This window comes from Pongo abelii, chromosome 6 (genome assembly GCF_028885655.2).
Source record: "Pongo abelii isolate AG06213 chromosome 6, NHGRI_mPonAbe1-v2.0_pri, whole genome shotgun sequence".
NCBI classification, from domain to species: Eukaryota; Metazoa; Chordata; class Mammalia; order Primates; family Hominidae; genus Pongo; species Pongo abelii.
Genome location: NC_071991.2, coordinates 140,921,354 through 140,944,092, shown reverse-complemented (window position 1 = coordinate 140,944,092; position 22,739 = coordinate 140,921,354). Strand labels below are relative to the sequence as shown.

Below are 22,739 nucleotides of genomic sequence, written 5' to 3'. Positions count from 1 at the left end.
AGAAAGACATGTTAAAGGGATTAAATTAATAAAGTGAATGTGCAAAATATGAATGCTATAGATTCAACTAAACCACCTAAAGTGGAATGGGGAAGATCATTTGCAAATACAGTTTCTAGACACCCTGGGAATATGTTATAGAGTTGAAATCTGGTGTTTCAAGTATCTGCTGTCTCTAGTCTTAACATCACTAAAAAATTAAATTAAATAAACAGCAAAAAATAGAACATTTTAAAATATTAAAAAAATTTTTTTTCTGTTGCAAGCATAAGATATAGCTAAAGGTTAATGATGAAATATTATGTACTTGGCACATAGTAAATGCTTAATAACATTTATGGAACAAATGAACACATGAACCCACTGTAGCTATTGCAATATAAATATAACTTAGTGACTCATATCCTGGGAAAACATAGATTTATAAAAGGTATCATAAATAAGTTAATAGCAAGGTATTCAAAAGCTTGAAAGTTCAGTATGGACAGACTTATAAATGAGAACTCTAATATACAGAGCAAAGTGTTGTGTTATTTAGGCAAGACATACTATTAGTAAAAAAGATAATCATCACAAAAGAAAAAAAAGGGCAATCAATAATTTTTTTTTTTTTCTTGAGGAGTGTCGCCCTTGTCGCCCAGGCTGGAGTGCAATGGCACAATCTTGGCTCACTGCAACCTCCGCCTCCTGGGTTCAAGCAATTCTCCTGCCTCAGCCTCCCAAGTAACTGGGATTACAGGCATGTGCCACCGCACCTGGTTAATTTTGTGTTTTTAGTAGAGACAGGGTTTCACCATATTGGTCAGGCTAGTCTCGAACTCCTGACCTCAGATGACCCACCTCTCTCGGCTTCCCAAAGTGCTGGGAATATAGGCATCAGCCACTGCGCCTGGCCAGCAATTAGCAATTGTAATAGATGTCACAACCAGGGGTAGAAATAAAAATATCTTATTACACGGCAGTAATTGAGAAGTCTATAAATACATAATCCTTGATGGGCAGATATGAAAAAGAAGTGATGTAAAAGAGATCATCTTTTATTGCCCAGTTGAAGCTAGAAGAATATGGTTTGGGAATGGCAAAATCCTCACAGCTTCATCACCTAAATAGAGAATAATAACATTTATAAATATTATGTGTAGTCACTAATACAATTAATTTAAATATTTTATCCCTTTTGAAGCTCTAAAAAAGAGATTATCTACAAGACTGGGGAAAAAAAGATGCTCAAATCACCTAAAAAATGGATCATCAGATACATGGTGAATGAAATACTTAATTATCTAATAAGTGGGGGAATTTGGTTAATTAATCCAAGGCTTTTACAGTTATTTATAATGCTTACCTCTATCTTGTACTTTTTTACTTGGCTATTGTGACGGCTTAGTAATTTAACAAGAAGAACAATTAGAAGGGTTAGATAACTATGCCAGACAACACTAAGTTGACGTGAATAGAGCAATTAACTCAGATACTAGTTTACTTCTATAGCAACTTACTACTCTATAATTTTTTTTTTTTTTTGAGACAGAATCACACTCTGTCACCCAGGCTGGAGTGCAATGGCACGATCTTGGCTCACTACAACCTCCACTTCCCAGGTTCAAGTGATTCTCCTGCGTCAGCCTCCCCAGTAGCTGTGATTACAGGCATGCGCCACCATGCCTGGCTAATTTTTTTGAATTTTTGGTAGAGATGGGGTTTCGCTATGTTGGCTATGTTGGTTTCCAACTCCTGGCATCAAGTGATCCACCTGCCTCAGCCTGCCAAAGTGGTGGGATTACAGGTGTGAGCCACCGTGCCTGGCCAACTCTATGGTTTTCAAATGACTTATTTTTAGGTTGGATGAAGACCAAATGAAGTTCTACCCCTTCCTACCCCTATGCAAACCCTGGGTTCATAGATTGAAAACAGATGGAGGTTTAGGGTGTTGCTAGTGTCAGGAGCAGTACCTTCATGACGAAGAAGAGAAAGATGATGATGACAACGTTGACCCGGGGGTGAATCCACACAGCTGACTGGCCCAGGCTCTCAGGATCACCCGCGTATTTCACCCATGTATTGTTGTCAAACAAAGTACTGATGGCTTCGCGGGGCATCAACTGGGAGAGGAAAAAGCAGAAAGGGTGGGTTCTCCAGGGAACTCCTGTGCTTCCTTTTTTAGAGAACTTATTCCCCAGCCTCATTATTCAAGGGTCTCTTTTGCCCTTTTCTCAGGGAGAATCTAGAAAGTCTATCCTTGGACAAAACTACTTATGTTCTGAAGCCTCAGGTATATCTGTGCTGTTTCCTCTTTACCATGTGGCCCCACCAAGAGCTGACCTCTCCAGCCATGAATTGACCGATTCCTGGTGGGAAGGTGAATGAGGCAATGACAAAGGTAACGATTCCAGGATACAGCAGGCGGCTGAAAAAGAAACAGAGTTAACCCCCACAATTCAGCCAACTCACAGTAAATACCATACTGAACGTTGGCAAGCTGAAGTTTCCTTTAGTCCACCGTAGTCTCATTTCTTTAAATGAAAAAGATTCTCTTCACACAAAAAAATAATATTTGAGGCCGAGTGTGGTGGCTCATGCCTGTAATCCCAGCACTTTGGGAGGCCAAGGTGGGCAGATCACCTTAGGTCACAAGTTCGAGACCAGCCTGGCCAACATGGTGAAACCCCGTCTCTACTAAGAATACAAAAATTAGCCAGGCACGGTGGTGCATGCCTGTAATCCCAGCACTTTGGGAGGCCAAGGAGGGTAGATCCCCTGAGGTCACAAGTTCGAGACCAGCCTGGGCAACATGGTGAAACTCCATCTCTACTAAAAATACAAAAATTAGCTGGGTGTGTTGGCACACGTCTGTAATCCCAACTACTCAGGAGGCTGAGGCATGAGAATCGCTTGAACTCAGGAGGCAGAGGTTACAGTGAGCCGAGATCACACCACTGCACTCCAGCCTGGGTGATGGAGTGTGAGACTGTCTCAAAAAACAAAAACAAAAATAATCTTTAAATGGAAGACCACACAATTCACCCCCTAACCACAATATCAGGGCTTCCTTATATTTTAATGCAAGCCACCCAGAGGCACTTAATGCCTTCCCCAAAGATAAAAAGGGAGGAACTCTTGGAGAAACCAGAAAGTAAATGGGTAGGGCAAAAGAAGGGCAGTGACTCACTGCTTAGCAAGAAACTGGCTGAGGACCTTGTGCTTTCGGACACCGAGCATGACTTGGCGATGCAGATACACAAATACAGCTCCCAGGAGCCCACAGCAAATCCTGAAGGTGTAATTTATAGAGTTGGAATCTTACAGACATGAAATCCTCATCTCTTGGACATAACTACTGCAGGGAAACAAATACCAGGCTTCCGCCTTTCCTATCTGCCCACATCCCCCCAGCAATGTACTCTATCTGTGCCAACCCCACCTTCTTTCTAGCTTGGATCCCTTCCAACCTACAGCCTCACCCCACACCCTGCTCACCACACACAGAGCAGGTAACCTCACTGACCCGATGGCAGCAAAAGCTGGTAGTTCCTTCAGGTCAAAGGGGAAATCCATTCGGAAATTGGTTCTGAACAGAGCAGTGATGGTGACTGTAGGATGGAAAGGCCAGGATTACGGTGGGAGCTTCGTAGAAACGCAACAGGGAAACAGAGGTAGGCAGTTTTCAGGATTAATTCCTTCCTTCCTCCCATCCCAGTTTCTCCTCTTGAATGTATTTTCCTTTTTTCTACGCCCACTCCTCCATGGATATACTCTCCCACCCCATGACCTATATCTTTGTCATACACCCTTGGGCCTTGGTCCCACCCCACAAATGATGCCGCCCATTATTCCTTTTCTGAACTGCCCCACAGAGTTTTCCTCTGCACCCCATTCCCAGTTTTCTATTTCACACGGCCTCCACCCCAGGCCTCCTTGGTTACCAGCGTCCTTGTTCCACACTGCCAGCACTCGAAACACGAAGGCGCTGAACGTCGCTGCAAAGAATCCTCGCCAGTAGTTCCGAACAGCAAAGTAGGTGGAGGTGACCTCGATGCTAAATAGCACTCCTGCAGGGGCACAGAAGTGTGGTCGGGGGCAGACAGCAGTGAAAGGGCTCCCCCACACTCCCCACTGCTTGGACCTAAGGAGCTTTTGCTGAAACATGAATCTGGGCGGAAGCAGTAGTGGAAAGTAATGATCTCTTGGATTCCCATGCTCAAAACCACACAACTGCTCAGGCTAGGAGTTTTTTATTTTTATTTCAGACAAGGGATGGGTCCAACAAGACACAGAGAAGATTGAAAATGAATGGGCCTTTAGCCTCCAAAACATGAGGACCAAGTGTCCGTGCCCTCTGCATCCCTTAGAATGTAGGGTTGAATGGGGTTCACAACTGTCAGATACCCACAGGGACTAAAAGGTAGTTGAAAAAAATCTGCAGAGAAGTTAAGAGAGAGAAAGTTCCAGAGCAGTTCCTCAGTAGAGTTGCCAAGCAGAGCTCAGGATTTACAGGGACTCTCCTTAACACCCTCCTCTGGACTTTCCTACCATTCTACATATACCATGTATCCTGGGGCAACCTTATAAGGAAGACAGAACAAAAATAGGAAGGGGCTTTGCAGGAGCTGACAATCTTCGATAGTTCAAGAAAAGAAGGTAGAGGAGTCATACAAATAATAATAATAATAAACTAATACTAAAAACCTGACTTAAAAGGACCAATGCAAGGGGAAAAACCAAGAGGCTAGAAGAAGATAAAAACAATCATGCTTAAGAAAGGTGGGTGAGGCAAAAGGAAAGCTAAGTAGTAGTTCTAAGTAGTACTGTTTCTGAGCGTAGGTGCTGGAGCAGAAATTGAGGGGGTAGATCCACAGAAAAAGAACAAGGGTTGGTAGGGACAAAGTAAGGAATGCGAGTGAGGGCATAAAAAGCAACACTCAAGAGAGGCAAAGAAAAAAATATTTCAACATATTAAGAATAAGGGGGGTGGACTTTAATCTGATGCAAAGTAAAAATTGATGACAAAATTACCTAAAACCTGGCTAAGCCTCATCTTTATCAAAAACGAGGAAAAAGAACCAGGGAAATGCAACCACACACATAATTGGATGAATGGAGATGAGGCCTGGCCTCAGGAAACCTTGAACTAGGCAGGTTTGTCCCCTTTCTCTCCATCTGAACAGGGTGAACGCCCTCTTCAGGCAGCATCTCACATCCTAGTAATTTTCTTCTCCCCGTGCTATATTCAAAGTCACATCTCTTGAATCCCCCAGGACCACCACCTTCTCTTCTATAGGTGACAGTCGACTAGTTACATCGGGTCATTTGCACCAAGGGGAGGGTGGCCTAATGGTTACTCCCAAATACAGCAGCTGCTGCTGTTTGGCAGAGGATTTCCAGTGGTCAGTTCCAAGTCCCCTTCCCTGAGAAGCCATCCCCAATCCTCCTCTTCAGGTTGAAACCATCCATCCTTCAGCTTGCGCTCTCAGAATTTTGGGTTATTATAGCACTACCACTTTCAGATCCAGATATTTCTTTACATTTCTGAGATCCCCTAGGATTGAAAATTCCTGGGAGGTCAGGTGTGGTGGCTCATGCCTGTAATCCCAGCACTTTGGGAGGCCGAGGCAGGTGGATCACGAAGTCAGGAGTTCGAGGCCAGCCTGGCCAACATGGTGAAACCCTAACTCTACTAAAAATACAAAAATTAGACAGGCGCGGTGGCAGGCGCCTGTAATCCCAGCTACTTGGAAGGCTAAGGCAGGAGAATTGCTTGAACCCGGGAGACGCAGGTTGCAGTCAGCCGAGATCGCACCTCTATAATCCAGCCTGGGTGACAGAGCAAGACTCCATCTTGAAAAAAAAAAAAAAGAAAATTCCTTGGAAACCAGCACCTAGTAGGGTGCTTGGTGAATAATCAGGGCTGAATGTCTATTCTCGGGATGAGCAGGGGAGGAGAGGAAAGGACAGGATGAGGAAAGAAGAGAACAGAAGAGAACAGAATTTCAGGAAACAGAGAAAGGCAATGGGCAATGTGGGGCAGACAGAGCTTTGCCAGTCACCCCTTCTGCCCTGCTCTTCACATCACATCAGGTAAGCAGCTGCCTCTGGGGCCTAAAAGGAGGATTTGACACAGCAAGAACCAGGTAGAGTGAGTCTCTCTCCTTTTCCATACCAGTAACAAAAGCAGGCAGCTTCAATTTGCCTGGGTGTAAACTATCCAACTGATGAATATTTTACAACAATTTTTTGAAATCCTGGGCTAGGTTTTCTTTCCCATGATGTGGTTCTGGGACACTTTCCCTAGCAGTCTGTCACTATATGCTCCGGAATAAGAGCTAATTTTAATATTAGCCTGAGCCAAACATAAAATGTGCAGTTAAAAGGAAACAAAGCATTAAAAACAAAAACAGCTTTTGGAAGCTCTCTGCTCAGGTTCTGGAACATTGCTCTCTTCTCCCACCCTGGATTCCCTCTCCACCTTCTCTGCTGCTCCTGTGCCTCTGCCCAACCCCAGCCTTTGTCCTTGGTCTCCTGCTCCTCCTACTCATAGACACACTTTCTCTCTCAATTTCATGTATGCTCATGCCATCAACTACACCTATATGCTGCTGATTAGCAAAGCTATGTTCCTGAGCTTCAGACGCGTCAACCCCGCTGCAAAAATGGTATCACCTAGATATGTCACAGGAACATCAAATTCAATACACTCAAAGTGAAATGTATCAGCTAGCTCCCCCACCAGATCTGTTTCACTTCCCATATACCCAATCTTGGTTACTAACACCACTATCCACCCAATTGCCCTTGTAGGAAATCTGGGTGTTAGTCTAGATCCCTCCTCTCTTTTACCCCACACAAAATTAATCACCGGGATGCCAGGCTGGTGGCCCATGCCTGTAACCCCAGCACTTTGGGAGGCCGAGGCGGGTGGATCACTTGAGGCTGGGAGTTTGAGACCAGCCTGGTCAACATGGAAAAACCTCGCTTCTACTAAAAAATACAAAAATTAGCCAGGCATAGTGGCGTGCGCATGTAGTCCCAGCTACTAGGAGGCTGAGGTGGGAGAATTGCTTGAACCCAGGAGACAGAGGTTGCAGTGAGCCAAGATTGCACCACTGCACTCCAGCCTGGGCCACAGAGCAAGACCCTCTCTTAAAAAGAAAAAATAAAATTAATCACCAAGTTGTACCAATTTTACTTTCTATCATTCTTCTCTTTCTCTTCTGCCTCTGTCCAGTGCAGTCTCTTACTACCTAGCATCAGGACTATGACAATCGTCTTCTTGTTAATCTTGGATTAATCCTGTTAATCCCCAGGCCAATTTTGTCCTGCACACATCTGACAAAGGGATTGGGTGGACACTCAAAGCTGGACATATCACTTCCTTGTGCACAAGTATTTCACGGCTTTAATTCACCCCTGACAGTATTTCCCAAAGTCCGGTCTGTGAGATACTACAAATCCCATGCCCATGAGACAGGGTTCTGTGGGAAATGCTGCATTAGAACCACATTTTGGATATTCCCAATGCGTGTCAGCATATCAAATGTTCTGGTAACTTTTCTTTCTTTTTCCTTTTTTTTTTGAGATGGAGTCTCACTCTGTCGCCCGGGCTGGAGTGCAGTGGCGCGCGATCTCGGCTCACTACAACCTCCACCTCCCAGGTTCAAGCAATTCTTCTGCCTTAGCCTCCCAAGTAGCTGGTACTACAGGTGCCTGCCACCACACCCAGCTAATTTTTGTATTCTTAATAGAGATTGGGTTTCACCATATTGGCCAGGCTGTTCTTGAACTCCTGACCTCATGATCCGCCCGCCTTGGCCTCCCAAAGTGCTGGGATTATGGGCATGAGCCACTATGCCTGGCCACTGATAAATTTTTAGTTTCAAAAGAAAAAACTCTCTCTTTAACCAAGCATTTTCCAACTGATTTATAGAACCATTTTACACATTAGATCTACCAAACCATGAAACACATTTGTGCAAATCCTAGTCTAGAGAATAAATTCCATATTCTTATACATAGCCATGAGGGTCTTCATAATTCAGCCCCCTTTACTTGTCCAGTCTCATTTGCTATTATTCCTTCCTCTGTATCCCCTGGTAATACTCAGCTACTGCCCCCATCTTGACTTTGCAATGCTGTTTCCTCTGTCCAGAATACCCTGCCCCCACCATCCTGCTTGCCAGTCCTACTTATTATTCAAGCCTCATACCAAACACCACCTCTTTTGTGAAGCTTCATGGGCTCTTGTAGGCAGGTTAGCATAAGGTTCCCACTGCACTTTACCCCAGCCGCCACTGGGCCACTTTTTCGAGTGGGCTATGACAATAGGTTTGCCTGCCTGTCCAGCCTCTCAACTAGGAGCACCCTGAGTGTGCAAGATCCAGCACAGGGCCTGGTACAGAATGGGAGCAAGATGCTTGTCATTTTAGTAGAATGCTGAATTCTATTTATTTCATTAGTGTAAGAAATTAAGAGCTGACTCCATAATGAATACATCATTTTGATACTAATTTTCCTTTCAGAATTATTCGGTATTCTTTTTTAAAAATCAAGTAATGGGCCAGGCACGGTGGCTCACAACTGTAATCCCAGCACTTTGGGAGGCCAAGGTGGGCGGATCACTTGAGGTCAGGAGTATGAGAGCAGCCTGGCCAACATGGTGAAACCCCGTCTCTACTAAAAATACAAAAAATTAACCAGGCGTGATGGCGCAGGCCTGTAATCCCAGCAACTTGGGAGACTGAGGCATGAGAATTGCTTGAACCCAGGAGACAGAGGTTGCAGTGAGCCAAGATGGTGCTACTGCACTCCAGCCTGAGTGACAGAGCAAGACTCCATCTAAACAAACAAACAAACAAACAAACAAAAAACAAGTAATGCCACCTGCAAATACCTTTGTCATTTACCACATAATACAAACAGCCTAAACATGGCACCTTAATTTTTAAGTACTTAACAATTTCTTGTGTCAACAGCAATGCTTTATCTGTGAATTTTTTCTTCCTTTTTCTACCGCAGTGGTTTCAGAACTGTTGCCTGTAACTTCTCTGTGATCTTTACCTCTCCCATACTTGACACAGGACCAAGAAGATTCTTCTCAGAAGAATTTCTTTCTGATTCTTCTCAGAAATTCCAATTTTACGAGGAAAATGCAAATTCTCTTCACATTAAGAGAATCTGGCTGATTAAAACAAAACAACAGAAGTCTCCCAGTCTAAAAATATTATTTAAACCTCCTGGATTTGAAAGGCTAAAGAGTAAATAAAGGCAAAAGTGGGTATAAATGTAAGTGTGAACGTTTAACATGTGCAAAAATCCAAATACACTATCCTCCACTGACAAGGATTAGTGATTTGAATGAGTAGAGCTGAGGACAGAAATGTAAACAGGATGCTAGCTGATGTGCTTGCTAACTTGGGTTCCTTAGTCTGTATGCTTTGCCACAGTGTTTGCATAAGTTAGATCATGCATTTGCATTAACTTTAAACTCTTCTCCACTTATCATTCCTGCGCCAAGTCATTTTAGTTCCCTGGAAGATTCTATGAAAAGATTGCTTAACATTTCCATAACTGAAAAGAAACCTCTAACAGTGGGTCATTTAAGAAGCATATGCCCTTCCTGCAATTTTGTTTCTTCACATATCAACTTGGTGTCCTTTTTATCATCAATGAATCCAATGAATGATCTATATAATCCTGCCCTGCTAATCTAGCTATAATTGATTTTGATGAGTCAATAAACAGATACGACTGCTTTCTCCGACTACATCCGTTTGTTAATCATCCATGATAAGGAAAATAATCTGAGAGATCACTATTTGCCTTATACTTGGAGAAAGAGCTAAACTTAACTTTAAATTGCTATCAAGGGACATTTATCCTTTGAAACTCTCCTAACTATTCCACACTAAAAGCTCACCATTAATCTAAATAAGGTCTACCTGAATTCCCATGCAATTAATAAAGCACAACAAAATGTGGATTTTTCCCTTGAAGGAGGAAGTTCATAGAGTCCCCTGTTAGAGATGTCATCGGTGTAGGGCAAAAACATCCAACAATACAAACAGGTTTTAAAATAAGTAGGGGAGCCACGGAGACTGCCTTGGTTTTAATTCCTGGCTTGTACCTTACTAACAGAATGAACTTGCTCAAGTCACTCTCCCTCTCTGTAACTCGGTTCTCTCCTCTTCCTCCTCTGTAATATCTGTCTCATATGGCTTTGGCCAGGAATAAAAGTAAGTGCTTAGAACATTGCCTGGCACATAGCAAACGCTTACTAAAAGTCAGCTATTCTTGTAAGTAACCTGGTAATACCAGCACTTGTGGATACTGATTAAAACTGTTTTGGGAGCCAGGCCAGGCAAGCCGATTGATGGGGGAGGGGGTCAATCACTTGCCTCCAAGTGGTGTCCCAAAACAACAGCCGACTCCCACAGCACAGCCCACCGTCAGGATATCAGAGTAGTAATATGGCTGCTACTAGGGGAGAGACAGATAGAGAGACAGGTGGAAGAGAGGGAGGGGGGCAGGCAGAGGACAGAACAAGCAGGGATGGGGAATAAGGCAGAATGAGAGGCCTAAGTCACAAGGAGTCCTTGTGGTCCCATGTCCCCTGTGATTCCCAGGCCAAGAGAAACTCAGTGAGTTTGGCAAAAAGGAATTAACCTCATAGCACAGTGCCAAAATGAAATAGAAAGTAGGAAATGAAATAAAAGTTAGGCAAATACATGCCAGGCATGTAAATCAACAAATGATAAGCAGAAAAGAGCAAGAACTCCAGAAAGCAGTACTAATAAATCCTGCACCAAACAGCAAGCAGTCTCAAAATAATACACAGCCCTTTCCTGAAAAAATATAGGTATCTGGACCGCAGGGGCTGTGATCCACAGTCATTCCTTGGATGCCCACTCCAAAGCTTGTGGCATCCACCCAAAACCCCCTTCTAAGTCTTGCTTAGGCAACCGGGATAGGGAGCAAGTGCAACTTGCCTCCAACAGGGGCTGCAAAGCAGCATCCTACGCCCACTGCACAGGCCGACACCAGGAGGTCAAGCTGCCCAGGCACGGTCTGCAACAGAGAAGCACGCAGGACGAGGGGGTGGAGGGGTGGGGCAGGTGGGACGTATGTAAGAGGTAGGGTGAGGGATTGGGAGCTACAAAGGGATGGGGGAGCACAGGAGGGAAACGTGGAGGGAAACTGACACAGAGGGGTGGTATGGACTAGCAGGGAGAGCACGGGAGCAGACCACAGGCCAGACCTCCACGTGGGGGCACAGGTCAAAGAGGGGTGGACATTTGGAGGACAGGCACAGGCTAAACAGAGGCATTATGTGGCCAGGGTAGGCAGACAGGGGGACAAGGAAGGGAGCGTGGATTAGTGCGATGCTCCTTCAGCACCACAGCCAGCCCAGAGCAGAGGCAGCCCTCCCAACACCCTGGACACATAGCCGGACGCCTTTACCACCTGGCCCCAGCTCATTTCACTGTCTCAACCTTACCTCATATACTCCGCAGAACACAGACATGAACTTGCTGAGGACAGCAGCACAGATGCTGGCAATGTGGACGAAGGGGCCCTGGAAGAGGGGGAGCGAGGGGGAGGGGGTCAGAGGCCAGATGGAGGCTCTGCAGCACTCACTGGACTAATATTCCTTACTCCAGGCACTGTGCCAGGGGCTGGAAATACAGGAGTTACACAGAGGTACTGCCCTCATGAGGCCTCATCCCAGAGAGGAAGAACAGGAGAAACCAGTGTGTTTCTCCCCTCCAGAGAGCCAGCGTGGAGGAAAGGGCCTGAGGACCCTCCCTCAAGTACAGCTTTGAATGATGGGAGGGAGGGAGCTGCGGAGATGTCAGGAGGAAGAATGTTCCAGGCTGAGAAAACAGCACACAGGGGCCCTGAGGGGCCCAGGGCAGAGTGACTGAGGGACAGAAAGTAAACCTGCGAGCCAAACACAGGGAAGCGGGGGCAGAGGCCTGCAGACAGGAGGAGCCGGAGTCCACGGTCTCGAAGGCCACGTAAGAAGTTCCAATTGGGCCGGGCGCGGTGGCGCATGCCTGGAATCCCAGCACTTTGCAAGGCCAAGGCAGGTGATCACCTGAGGTAAGGAGTTTGAGACCAGCCTGACCAATATGGTGAAACCCTATCTCTACTAAAAATACAAAAATTAGCCTGACGTGGTGGCGTGTGCCTGTAGTCCCAGCTACTCCGGAGGCTGAGGCGGGTGAATCACTTGAACCTGGGAGGTGGAGGTTGCAGTGAGCTGAGATCGCACCACTGCACTCCAGCTTGGGCAAGCGAGCTAGACACTGTCTCAACAACAACAACAACAACAACAAAACTTTCAATTTTATTTTAAGAGGCATGGAAAGCCTTAAGAAGTTTTTGACCAGGGGTCAGATGAGACTGATTCCATTTTTAAAAGATGCCTCTGGCTGCTGGGTGGAATATGGCAGTAGGGGGCAAAGATGCACACCAGCAGAGAACAGAAGGAGGCTGCACCCCACCGAGCAACCTTGAAAATAGCACAGCCTCTTTCTCAGTCCTGGTTTTCTCAGATTCAAGCAAGGGAATTGGTCTGGATGATCTCTAAGACAGTGTTCTCAACCAGGGGAGATTCTGTCCCCCAGGGTCCATATGGCAATGTCTGAGGACATGCTGGTGTCACAACTGGGCGATGCTACTGGGCATCTAGGAAGGGTCAGAGGCCAGCGATGCTGCTAAGTCCCCTCCACTGCACAGAATAGCCTCCCCACAGCACAGAGTTTTCCAACCCCAAATGTCAGGGGTGTCCAGGCTGAGAGCCTGCTCCAAGCTCCCCAAGCTGTGTGGTTTTTGTCATTGGACCCCAGTTGGAGGAACTTCCAAAGCATTTCCCCTTCCTAGTGTCCCCTGGCCCTGGCCTTGGTCCTGTCCCCTGATCCACTTCCACTCCCAGAGCTCCCTCTAGAGTTGGTGCCACCCTGGCTCCTGAGGGCCCTTCCCAGCTCTTGCTTCAGTCATGCCAGGCCTACCTCTTTCCCCACGGGGATGCCACTGCCCAGGCCCGCAGTCAGGGCGACAACCTTGGCCACAAAGGCTTTCATCGTGAGGTATTCCTTCAGGACAACCCCACGAAGTATTGTCTTCATTTCGGGGATTCCAGAGCCTAAAAGCGTTGAAAGATTATGTGCCAGGTCAAGGTGAAGGTTAAAAGGGAGATGAATGTCCAGAATATGGGAATGGGAATTGGAGAGGGCTGAAGAGGCAGTGGTGGGGAGGATGGGGCAAGGCAGCACAGGGCTGTGGGTGGGGCTGGATGATGGGGGAGACAAACACGGCCCCTCTCAGGCCACCCAGCTCAGGCTGAGTCTGGTGGCAAGTTCTCACCAACAGCCTGGGGAGAGATGAGGTGGCAGAAGAGGGCACTGAAGAGGATGAGGACTAGTGGGAAGGTGACCCAGACCAGGAACTGCAGAGGAAGGCTGGGCCACATCTGCGCGTAGGACCACTTGTAGGCTGCGGAGACATATGCCTGGGGTTAGGCAGAACGTGGCTGAGCAGTCGTGTCCACGGCACGAGGAAGTGTACCCGGCATGTTCTCAGGCCGTGCTCCTTCTGTGTGCCCCTCCCGAGATGGTGCTGCTCTCATTTGACACATGGGAAGCCTGAGTTATGTGAGGTGATGTGGCCTGTTCCAGTTGGTAGTTGGTGGCTGTGTCACGAATCCCACTGGAGTACGGGGGCTGGAGGCCTGGGTGTGACCAACCACCCGGTGTGCCCAGAACCAAGGGGCTTCCTGGGACTCGGGATGTTCAGTGCTGAAACTGGGAAAGTCCCTGGGAAACTGGGGCAAGTTGGCCACCCTATTAGAGGGGCATCCACTGCTTGGGTGGCAGTGAGTGGAGGGGCATGAGAAGTGGAGCAGGCCTGGGTCTGGTCTTTTCTGGGCCTGGAGTCCCACCTGATCCCTCTCTGCACAACATTCGCTTCCCATAACACACCCTGCTTACCCTAGGTAGAAACTCCAGAAACAGCTGTGGGCAAAAGTCCAGGTTAAACCTACCCTGAAGGCTTTTGGCACTGACATAGTCCATGCTCCAGCTGACCAGAGCCATCAGCAGTCCCAGAAGCACCAGAAAGATCCAGTCTTCCCCTAACTTTCTTCTCACCACCTGTCCCAGGCGGTGGACACAATCTAGGAAGAGATGAGGGGGGAAAAAGAAATATATATATATACACAGAGAGAGAGAGAGAGAGAGAAAAAAAAAAGCAGCTAACGAGTCACTACTTTACTTTGGGTGCTATACCCAAGATGGGAGGGGAAGCCTTGGGCCCCCAGGGTCTGTACGTCTTATGCACTGAGTTTCTCATTACCCCTCTGCTGATTGCTGCTCCAGCCCCTGCAAAAGGCACCAAAGCCCAGTTCCCCATGAGTACTTGAATTCCTTCCTAAAACTCATTTCTTGGAGTTGTGGAAGGAATAACAGGGAATAGGCAAAGTGCAAAGGAGGTGAAGAGAGGTGCCTTTTCCTTAATACTTAGAGGGTCCAAGCGTGGTGGCTCACGCTTCTAATCCCAGGAATTTGGGAGGCTAAAGCGGGAGGATTGCTTGATGCCAGGAGTTCAAGACCAGCCTCAGCATCCTTACAAAAAAAGTTTTAAAATTAGCTGGGCATGGTGGCATGTGCCTATAGTCTTAGCTACTGGAGAGGCTGAGGCAGGAGGATCACTTGAGCCCAGGAGTTCTAGGCTGCAGTGAGCTATGATCACTCCACTGCACTTCAGTCTGAATGACAGAGTGAGACCCTGTCTCTTAAAAACAATTAGAGGAGAGTTTTTGTAGCAGGGCAGGGAGTACGTACATGCAATGGGATGCCCAAGTTATTCTCCTAATCCCTGTACCTCTTTCTACTCCAGATTTCTTTATTCCTCAGTCCCCATCACCTTGACATTTAGAATAGTGATCCTCATCCTTGCTGTCCACGGTAGAACTGGAGCCTGTCTTCTTGGGCATCCCTATGTCCCGCTCCCTGTCTGAGAATTGTTCTTTGTGATGGCCATAAATCTGGACAGAGAGAGAATGATCAGCGTCTGCCTTGTGGAAGAGTAGAAAAATAATAGACAGAGGGCAGCAGACAGACTCACAGAAGAAAAGAGCCACAGCTTTTTGAATTCTGGGTGTTGACTGCATGCAGGGTGACTTTGTGGTCATCCCTGCCCTCTACTCTCCACCCTCTATTCCCACACTTCCCACCCTTTCCCTTGTCCATTCATCCTACCTTCTCTCCACCCATCCTCCAACCTGTACTCACCTTGATCCAGGGTAGCCTTTATCAAGGAGGCCAGTGTTTGCTTTGAAGCGGAGGTACAGAACTGTGCTGAACCCAGGCGGCCATATCAATCAGGTGTTCTGTGTCACTGTGCTTTCTGTATGTCCCACAATTTCCCCAGACCACCTGCACTGACTTTCCTCCTAACACGAACAGGGTGAGGACAGACTGGGCTAACTAGCAGGGCAGTCTTGGTTGCACTTTGCCTTGGTGTGTCTAGCCTTACCTGAGGCACTTCAGGTCCTCTATCAAGCTTCAAGACCATCCACCTCATCTCCCAGTGCTTGTATGCACACACAAGAACTAGCCCGAAAAGGCAGGTCAATCTACTTCTTCCCACAGCCAGATAATTAGACCCCTACCTGCCCCACATGTGAAGAAGGCAGAGCAGCTCCCCCAGGTCTGGTGGCCCTCCACTTCCATCCCGAGGCAGAACACGTGTGTCTGTGTGGGGTATACAAGAGCTCCAACCACTTTTAGCCTGCCCCACTCCCACTACACTAACTGTCCTCTGGGGCCAGGGTCAGGCCAGGCCATGTTGCTGGATATTGGGAGAGCCTGAGTAGAAGAGATCTGATTTCACAATACGAGCAGCATTTTACGCCGCAGTCCTGAACAAGCACACACATGAATTGCCCTGCTCATGGCTGTTTGTCTTCTGGGTCAGTGACCAAGGGAGGCAGTGTTTCCTTCCAAACCCTGCTTGGGACCCAGAGAACATACTTCCCAGTGGAAGTCAGACAGCTGAGGCTGTCTCAGCTCCTCGAGGCCCCAGGCCGGTGGAGACAAGGAAGGGGGTTGCTTCATATCATCATACCTGGGCTGGGAAAACACTTAAAGGGCCAGGCAGGGCAGGGTGAGGGGAGGGCAAGGGAGAAGTCAAAACTCAAGTCTACAAGTGATACAATGTCTGGGATTTGTTAAAAAGTATTCCACGGTGTAAGCCAGGCTCAGTGGCTCACCCCTGTAATCCTAGCACTTTAGGAGCCTGAGGCGGGCAGGTCACCTGAGGTCAGGAGTTTGAGATCAGCCTGACCAACATGGAGAAACCCCGTCTCTACTAAAAATACAAAAATTAGCCAGGCATGGTGGTGCATGCCTGTAATCTCAGCTACTCAGGAGGCGGAGAAAGGAGAATTGCTTGAACCCGGGAGGCGGAGATTGCGGTGAGCTGAGATCGCGCCATTGCATTCCAGCCTGGGCAACAAGAGCAAAACTCCGTCTCAAAAACAAAAAACAAAAAAAAAAGTATTCCATGGAGTGTAGAGGGGTGAGGATGGGGAAGGGAAGAATAGATGGAACAATAGTGACAAAATATTGATAACTGGTGGGTACTTGGGGCTTCACTATACCATTCCATTTTTGTGTAAGTCTTCCATAATAAAAATTAAACAAAGAAAAACTAATCCAAACTCTTGTTTGCTTTTAAGACCTGTAGAAAACAGGCCAATTCTACTCCCCAAACTAACCATAGCTTCCCAACAAGAGGCTTCATGCTCACCTGGCCGGTCTCCTCACTGTCATCAGGAAGTGCCATAATGGCACTGTTACTCAAGTTGTCATCCCACCCAGATACGACCACGTACATGAGTGACAGCACAGGGCCAGGGGGAGGGGTCTTCCCTCCTGCTGATCCCAAACGGTGTTCAAAGGCCTAGTCAGCCCCCGCTGTCTCCAGGAAACCTTCCCAACGCTCGATTCCAGCCTACACTGACCTGTATTTCCCTCTTCCCTACTGGGTCCCTGGCACTGCCTTTGCAAATACTCCTGGGGGTTGGTCAGGGACTGACAGCAGATCCTTTGGACCTCCAATGCTGAGATCCCCTGCACAGCTCATGCCTCAGCTTCTCAGCCCCAAACCTAAAGGAACTGTAGGCTCCCTGTTAAAAAAAAAAAAAAAAAAAAAAAAAAAAAAAGCCTTTTAAGTTCTGACCAGATTGGGCGCAGTGGTTCACACCTGTAATTCCAGCACTTTGGGAGGCCAAGGCGGGTGAATTACCTGAGGTCAGGAGTTCGAGACCAGCCTGGCCAACATGGCAAAACCCTGTCTCTACTGAAAGTACAAAAATTTGCCAGGCATGGTGGCGGGTGCCTGTAATCCCAGCTACTCAGGAGGCTGAGGAAAGAGAATTGCTCGAACCCAGGAGGCGGAGGTCACAGTGAGCCAAGATAGCACCACTGTACTCCAGCCTGGGAGACAGAGCGAGACTTCATCTCAAAACAAAAAAAAAAAAAAAAAGAAATTGTTCTGGCCAACTGTCCTCCAGACAAATTCTATCTTCTGTTGTTCTCTGTTCTCTGCATTCTTTGGAGGGAGAGGCACACTTACTTATTAACCATGACCTATCTTTTTCCATGATAATTTCACAACCTTTCCTTTAGTTGTGCCCATCCCCATTCCCCCTTTCCTAGGTGTTCATATCCCACCAATCCCACAGCAGGAGGCTGCTCATCCGTAGACACTCCTAATTAGTCTGCATGCTTCTGTTGCTGGGATCACATCTCTGCCCTTTTCCAGGTGCCTAACACTTAATAGGTTCTTACTTGATCATCTTGCCACCTAAAAGCTTGTACATCTCTGCTCATTTTGATGTTGGTAGATCTTTGATCACTGATAAGCAATTCAGTCTGTTTTCTACACTTGCCCAAATCCTTTCTTCTGCCTTCTGCAGAAAGATTCATGTGTGTGTGTATTCTGCAGAGGGTCCCAGAGGCAGAAATCTGGCAGTGTCTGCCTGTGAGTGAGGGTGTGGGAGACAGCTCCCAGCACACTGCAGTGTGGGCTCCTACGCAATCCACTCCACGTAGGTTATGTAAGCACGAGCTATTCATGCATGTGAGGCTCTGCTGTTTCCCCATATGATTTGGGTACTCTGTTGGTAAAGGTTGTATGAAAGTGCATGCATATCTCTCTAAGTGCATACTTAAGTGAGCCCAGACTTTCAAAGATTTTCATATTTTGAACACATTACCACGTACTTGTTTTTTAAGTTAAAAAAATGTAACACTGCTCCCTCTTTTCACCCAATTCCTAATTTTCACCAGTCTCTGGCACCACTGTCTGCCCTCATCCATGGCTCCCCTCTCCCCTTATAGCACTTTACCTGTGTGGGGTGGACGTTGTGGCGGGGGCCTGCATCCTTCCGGAGCCTGGGCTGGAGGCCCCCATTCTCAGAGGGCAGTCCGTAGCTGGTGCAGTGTTCAAAGGGCATATACTGGTACTGGGGGTCACTACCCCACCAGCTTTGTTCACCCCCACGCTGCTGTGACCGGGATTGCTCCATGTTCCCTCCCTCCGAGCCCCGGCCAGGCCCTGGCCTGCTTGCCCCTGTCCTTCCCCCAGTGTAGCTCCTTAAGCCTCTGCTCTTGCTGTTCCCAAGGCGTCTGGGGCAGCATGCCCACCTCCAGCTATTTATAGCCCCCTCTCTGTCACATGACCCCCCACTGCCACATCTGATCTGCTTGGGGTCGAAGCAGGTGTGAGTGCAGTGTGGGGGTGGGGGTTGGGATGAGAACCTGAGGGACAGCCCCACAGGGAATTCCCTCTGCTGAGCCAGTGGCATTGTCCCCCTTCTTAGTCACCAGTAGTAGGCTTCCAGCTCCATGTCACTGGTCCCTCTATAAATATCGGCTGGACCGGGATGAGAAACTGCTGAGTATGCTCTCAAACCTACGTGTAGAGCCGGATCTGCATGGAAGCCCTCCAGTTGCCCATCTCTCTTCTTCAGGATGCGGAAGGTGAGGGGTGGGTGCTAGATAAAGATGAAGCGACTCGAAGTTCTGGAAACACTGGCACGTTAACTCACCTGGGAAAGTAACTGGTGCCTCTCTGCCACATCTCCTGGCCGGCTTGTTCCCAACTCTGTGTCCGTCCAGGGTTCTGTCTGGCCAGCTTCGCCAGCCCATCCCATGTTCTTCTCCAGCTCTTTGCCCTTCTGTCTGCCAGAGGCTGCTAATAACAGCTTGGGGGCATCCCGTGATCCCATCCTTATCACCCGCTGGGTGTGGAACACTTATGGGAAGTGGGAAGTCGGGGGTCGGTAATAGCCTTGGGTTCTAGAATTTCTCCCACTTCCCAGACTGTTAGGTGTCAGCCACACTGCCAACCCGGAGGGACTGAGCTTCCATTTGGACCGTGGAGTGCCCACACTGGCTCCATCAGATAGATAACAGGGGAGATAACAGGGGAGATAACAGGGGAGAATTGAAAGTAGAAAGAGGCACAGGGAAGGGAGAGGTGGGAAAGGGGTGAGGGCTTCTCATGACAAGCCCGACAAACATGAAAGATGATGGGGAAGTGCTCTCTGCTATTCTTCCCTTTTCAAGTCAATAAATACTTTTTGGCCAAGGACAAACTTTTCTTCCTGGCATCACATTATAAAACCAATTTTCCTATGACATCTCTTCCCTATGAACTCCTCACTATAGGAGAAAAGATATGAATTGAGCCAAAGTAAAGTTTAGGATCCATTACCAAGTAGGGTCTGTCCCAGGACAGTCCAAGTTCAGGGACTGCAGGTAGGGACACCAAACATCTGGTCTACAATGTGATTTTGACCTAGGCTAAATGGAACCACTCAAAGCAAGAGGGAAGCCAATATCATTAAAAGTACTTTTTCTAGGGCCTCAACATCATTAATCATCAGGAAACCAAAATCATAATGCAATATCACCTCATACCTGTTAGGATGGCTATTATCAAAAAAGCAAGAGATAGCCATTATTATGGCTATGGATATTATGGTTCATGCTTATAATCCCAGCAATGTGGGTGACCAAGGTGGGTGGAATGCTTGAGCCCAGCAGTTCGAGACCAGCCTGGCAACATGGGGAGACCCTGTCTCTATAAAAAATATAAAAACCAGCCATGTGTGGTGGTGCATGCCTGTAGTCCCAGCTACTTGGGAGGCTGAGACAGGAGGATCACTCAAGCCTGGGAGGTGGAGGCTGCAGTGAGCTGGGAAAGCACCACTGCAATCCATCCTGGTTTACAGAGTGAGATTATGTCTCAAAAAAATTAAATAAAAAGATGAGATAAATGTTAGTGAGAATGCAGAGAAAAGGGAACCCTTGTGCACCGTTGGTGGGAATGTAAACCAGTATAATCATTATGAAAAACAGTATAAAATTCCTCAAAAGGTAAAAACAGAACTGCCATATGACTCAGCAACTCCTATACATCAAGGGAAAGGAAATCAGTATCTCAAAGAGGTATCTGCACTCCCACGTTCATTACAGCATTATTCACAATAGCCTAGAAATGGAAACAACCTAAGTGTCCACTAACAGATGAATAAAGAAAATGTCATGTGTATATAAATATATATAATGGAATACTGTTCAGCCCTGACAAAGAAGAAAATCCTGCCACTTGTGACAACATGGATGAACTTGGAGGACATTACGCTAAGTCAAACATTGCAGACACAGAAAGAAAAATACTGCATGATTGCACTTGTATGTGGAATCTAAAATAGTCAAACTCATAGAAGCAGAAAGAAGAGGGTAGTTGCCAGGGGCTGGGCTGGAGTAGGGGGTGGGAGAATGGGGAAATTTGGTCAAAGGATACAAAGGTTCACTTATATAAGATGAGAAAGTCCTGGAGATCTAATGTGCATGGTAACTATAGGTAGTAATACCACATATTTGAAATTTGCTAAGAGGGTAGATCTTGAATGCTCTCACCTCCCTGCACCCCCAAAGCAACTATGTGAGGTGATGGATATGTTAACTGGCTTGATTGTGATGATCATTTCACAATGTACACATATATCAACACATCAAGTTGTACATTGTTGGAGGCCGCACAAATGTTTCTTATGATTAGGTACAATTGAAGCCTGTCAGTAACAATATGAATCTGTGATCAATTCAGCAGCTGACCAATCATTACCTCCTTCTCCTTGTTCTTGTTATCCAGTAAATATGAAGGGCTGAGAAGCTTGGCAGGGGAGCTGCCTTTGCTCACTAGAAGCAGGGAGCTCTCCTCTTCTTCATGTTGCCTTTCCTTAAAAGAGTTTCTTTTGTCTTAAGTTTTCATTTCTACATTCGTCCCTTTGTTCAGTCATAATGATGGTTTCAAGTGGTAACAGTAGTAACTGCTGTAATGACGGTCTCAAGTAGTAGTGTAATTAAATATGTATAATTTCTATTTGTCAATTATACACCAGTGTAGCTAAAAAAAAGCAACAACAACAACAACAACAACAAAACCTGCTCTAACAAAAATCCTACAAACCTCAAGGCCTATAATCTCTCCAAAAAATTACAAATGTGTGACGAATTGAGAGACTAAACATTCTGTGATGATACCCACCTTTTCTGCAGGCAGAAAATAAGGATAGACATCTAAGGGATTGGTATGAGCAGAAAGGATTACTTTCTTAACAAAGAAAATAGAATCTGTGGGTTCCTTCCTCCTTCCGAGCCTCTACCCTGGGTGCTGCGTGGGAGACAGGCAGAGATGGCAGGTGAGGTCGCCAAGGCTCAGGTCGCTCGGCCTGGTGGCAACACGATCTTCGGGAAGATCATCTGCAAGGAAATCCCAGCCAAAATCATTTTTGAGGATGACCGGTGCCTTGCTTTCCACGACACTTCCCCTCAAGCACCAACACATTTTCTGTTGATATCGAAAAAACATATATCCCAGATTTCTGCAGCAGAAGATGATGATGAAAGTCTTCTTGGACACTTAATGATTGTTGGCAAGAAATGTGCTGCTGATTTGGGCCTGAATAAGGGTTATCAAATGGTGGTGAATAAAGGTTCAGATGGTGGACAGTCTGTCTATCAAGTTCATCTCCATGTTCTTGGAGGTTGGCAGATGCATTGGCCTCCTGGTTAAGCACGTTTTGGTGATAATTTTCCCTTCTCTGGGCAATGATTAAGTTAGGCAAGTTCCAGTATGTTAAGTAACACACTTATTTTTGCCTGTGTATGGAGATTCAAGAAATAATTTTAAAACCACATACATAATAAAAGACATTGTTGCATGAAAAAAAAATAGAGTGCCAAGGTAACACTGCATTCGTTGGAGGGCTTCAGAAACAAGATTCTCCTGTTTGAGGAGTATAACTCTCCTGAAGGTGATCAGTTGCTGCAGGAACTTGATAAATATAAGCAGCAAATATGAGATGTAATTATGACTTTCTTACTATTTCTGGGAAAGACAGGTCCCTAAAACAGAGCAGCCTAGTCGTGGACTCTGAGATTTGAAGGCAGAGACCAGTGGAGTGAGGGAAGTGCTCACATCCAGCCAAGCTGAGTGGAAGCGTGTGGTCTAGAAGGAAAGCACCAACTGCGATTCTTAAAACCAGATTCTGAAATTAGGAGGGTCAAAGACATGTACAGACTGCCAGTGCTGGTGGGCAAGGGTTTGAGAGTAAATATCCTGTGTTTGAAATTAGGAATAGTTTAAATCCCATGGGTTTAAATCCC

General features: G+C 46.7%; 2 protein-coding genes across 2 annotated transcripts in view; one reads left to right on the top strand and one right to left on the bottom strand.

Annotated features, from left to right (window-relative positions):
• The window catches only part of CLCN1 (chloride voltage-gated channel 1), a 37,681-nt gene extending 18,993 nt beyond the window's left edge, over window positions 1-18,688 (bottom strand). The window contains exons 1-12 of the mRNA XM_024249469.3: window positions 18,407-18,688; window positions 14,917-15,037; window positions 14,036-14,167; window positions 13,360-13,488; window positions 13,005-13,138; window positions 11,489-11,566; window positions 10,389-10,467; window positions 3,924-4,049; window positions 3,506-3,590; window positions 3,170-3,271; window positions 2,323-2,407; window positions 1,953-2,102 (exon numbers count right to left, since the gene is read on the bottom strand). Coding sequence (XP_024105237.2) covers window positions 1,953-2,102; window positions 2,323-2,407; window positions 3,170-3,271; window positions 3,506-3,590; window positions 3,924-4,049; window positions 10,389-10,467; window positions 11,489-11,566; window positions 13,005-13,138; window positions 13,360-13,488; window positions 14,036-14,167; window positions 14,917-15,037; window positions 18,407-18,586 — 1,401 coding nt within the window. The 5' untranslated portion in view covers window positions 18,587-18,688. The remainder of the gene's footprint in view (window positions 1-1,952; window positions 2,103-2,322; window positions 2,408-3,169; window positions 3,272-3,505; window positions 3,591-3,923; window positions 4,050-10,388; window positions 10,468-11,488; window positions 11,567-13,004; window positions 13,139-13,359; window positions 13,489-14,035; window positions 14,168-14,916; window positions 15,038-18,406) is intronic.
• Window positions 18,689-21,765: 3,077 nt separating this feature from the next.
• On the top strand, window positions 21,766-22,295 carry LOC100456609 (adenosine 5'-monophosphoramidase HINT1-like). The gene has a single exon (XM_054559137.2). It carries the CDS (start codon window positions 21,766-21,768, stop codon window positions 22,144-22,146), a length of 381 nt encoding a protein of 126 aa, XP_054415112.1. The 3' UTR covers window positions 22,147-22,295.
• Window positions 22,296-22,739: the final 444 nt, after the last annotated feature.

Coding starts and splice junctions, on each gene's coding strand:
- LOC100456609 (XM_054559137.2), top strand. CDS start 21,766: ATGGCAGGTGAGGTCGCCAAGGCTCAGGTCGCTCGGCCTGGTGGCAAC.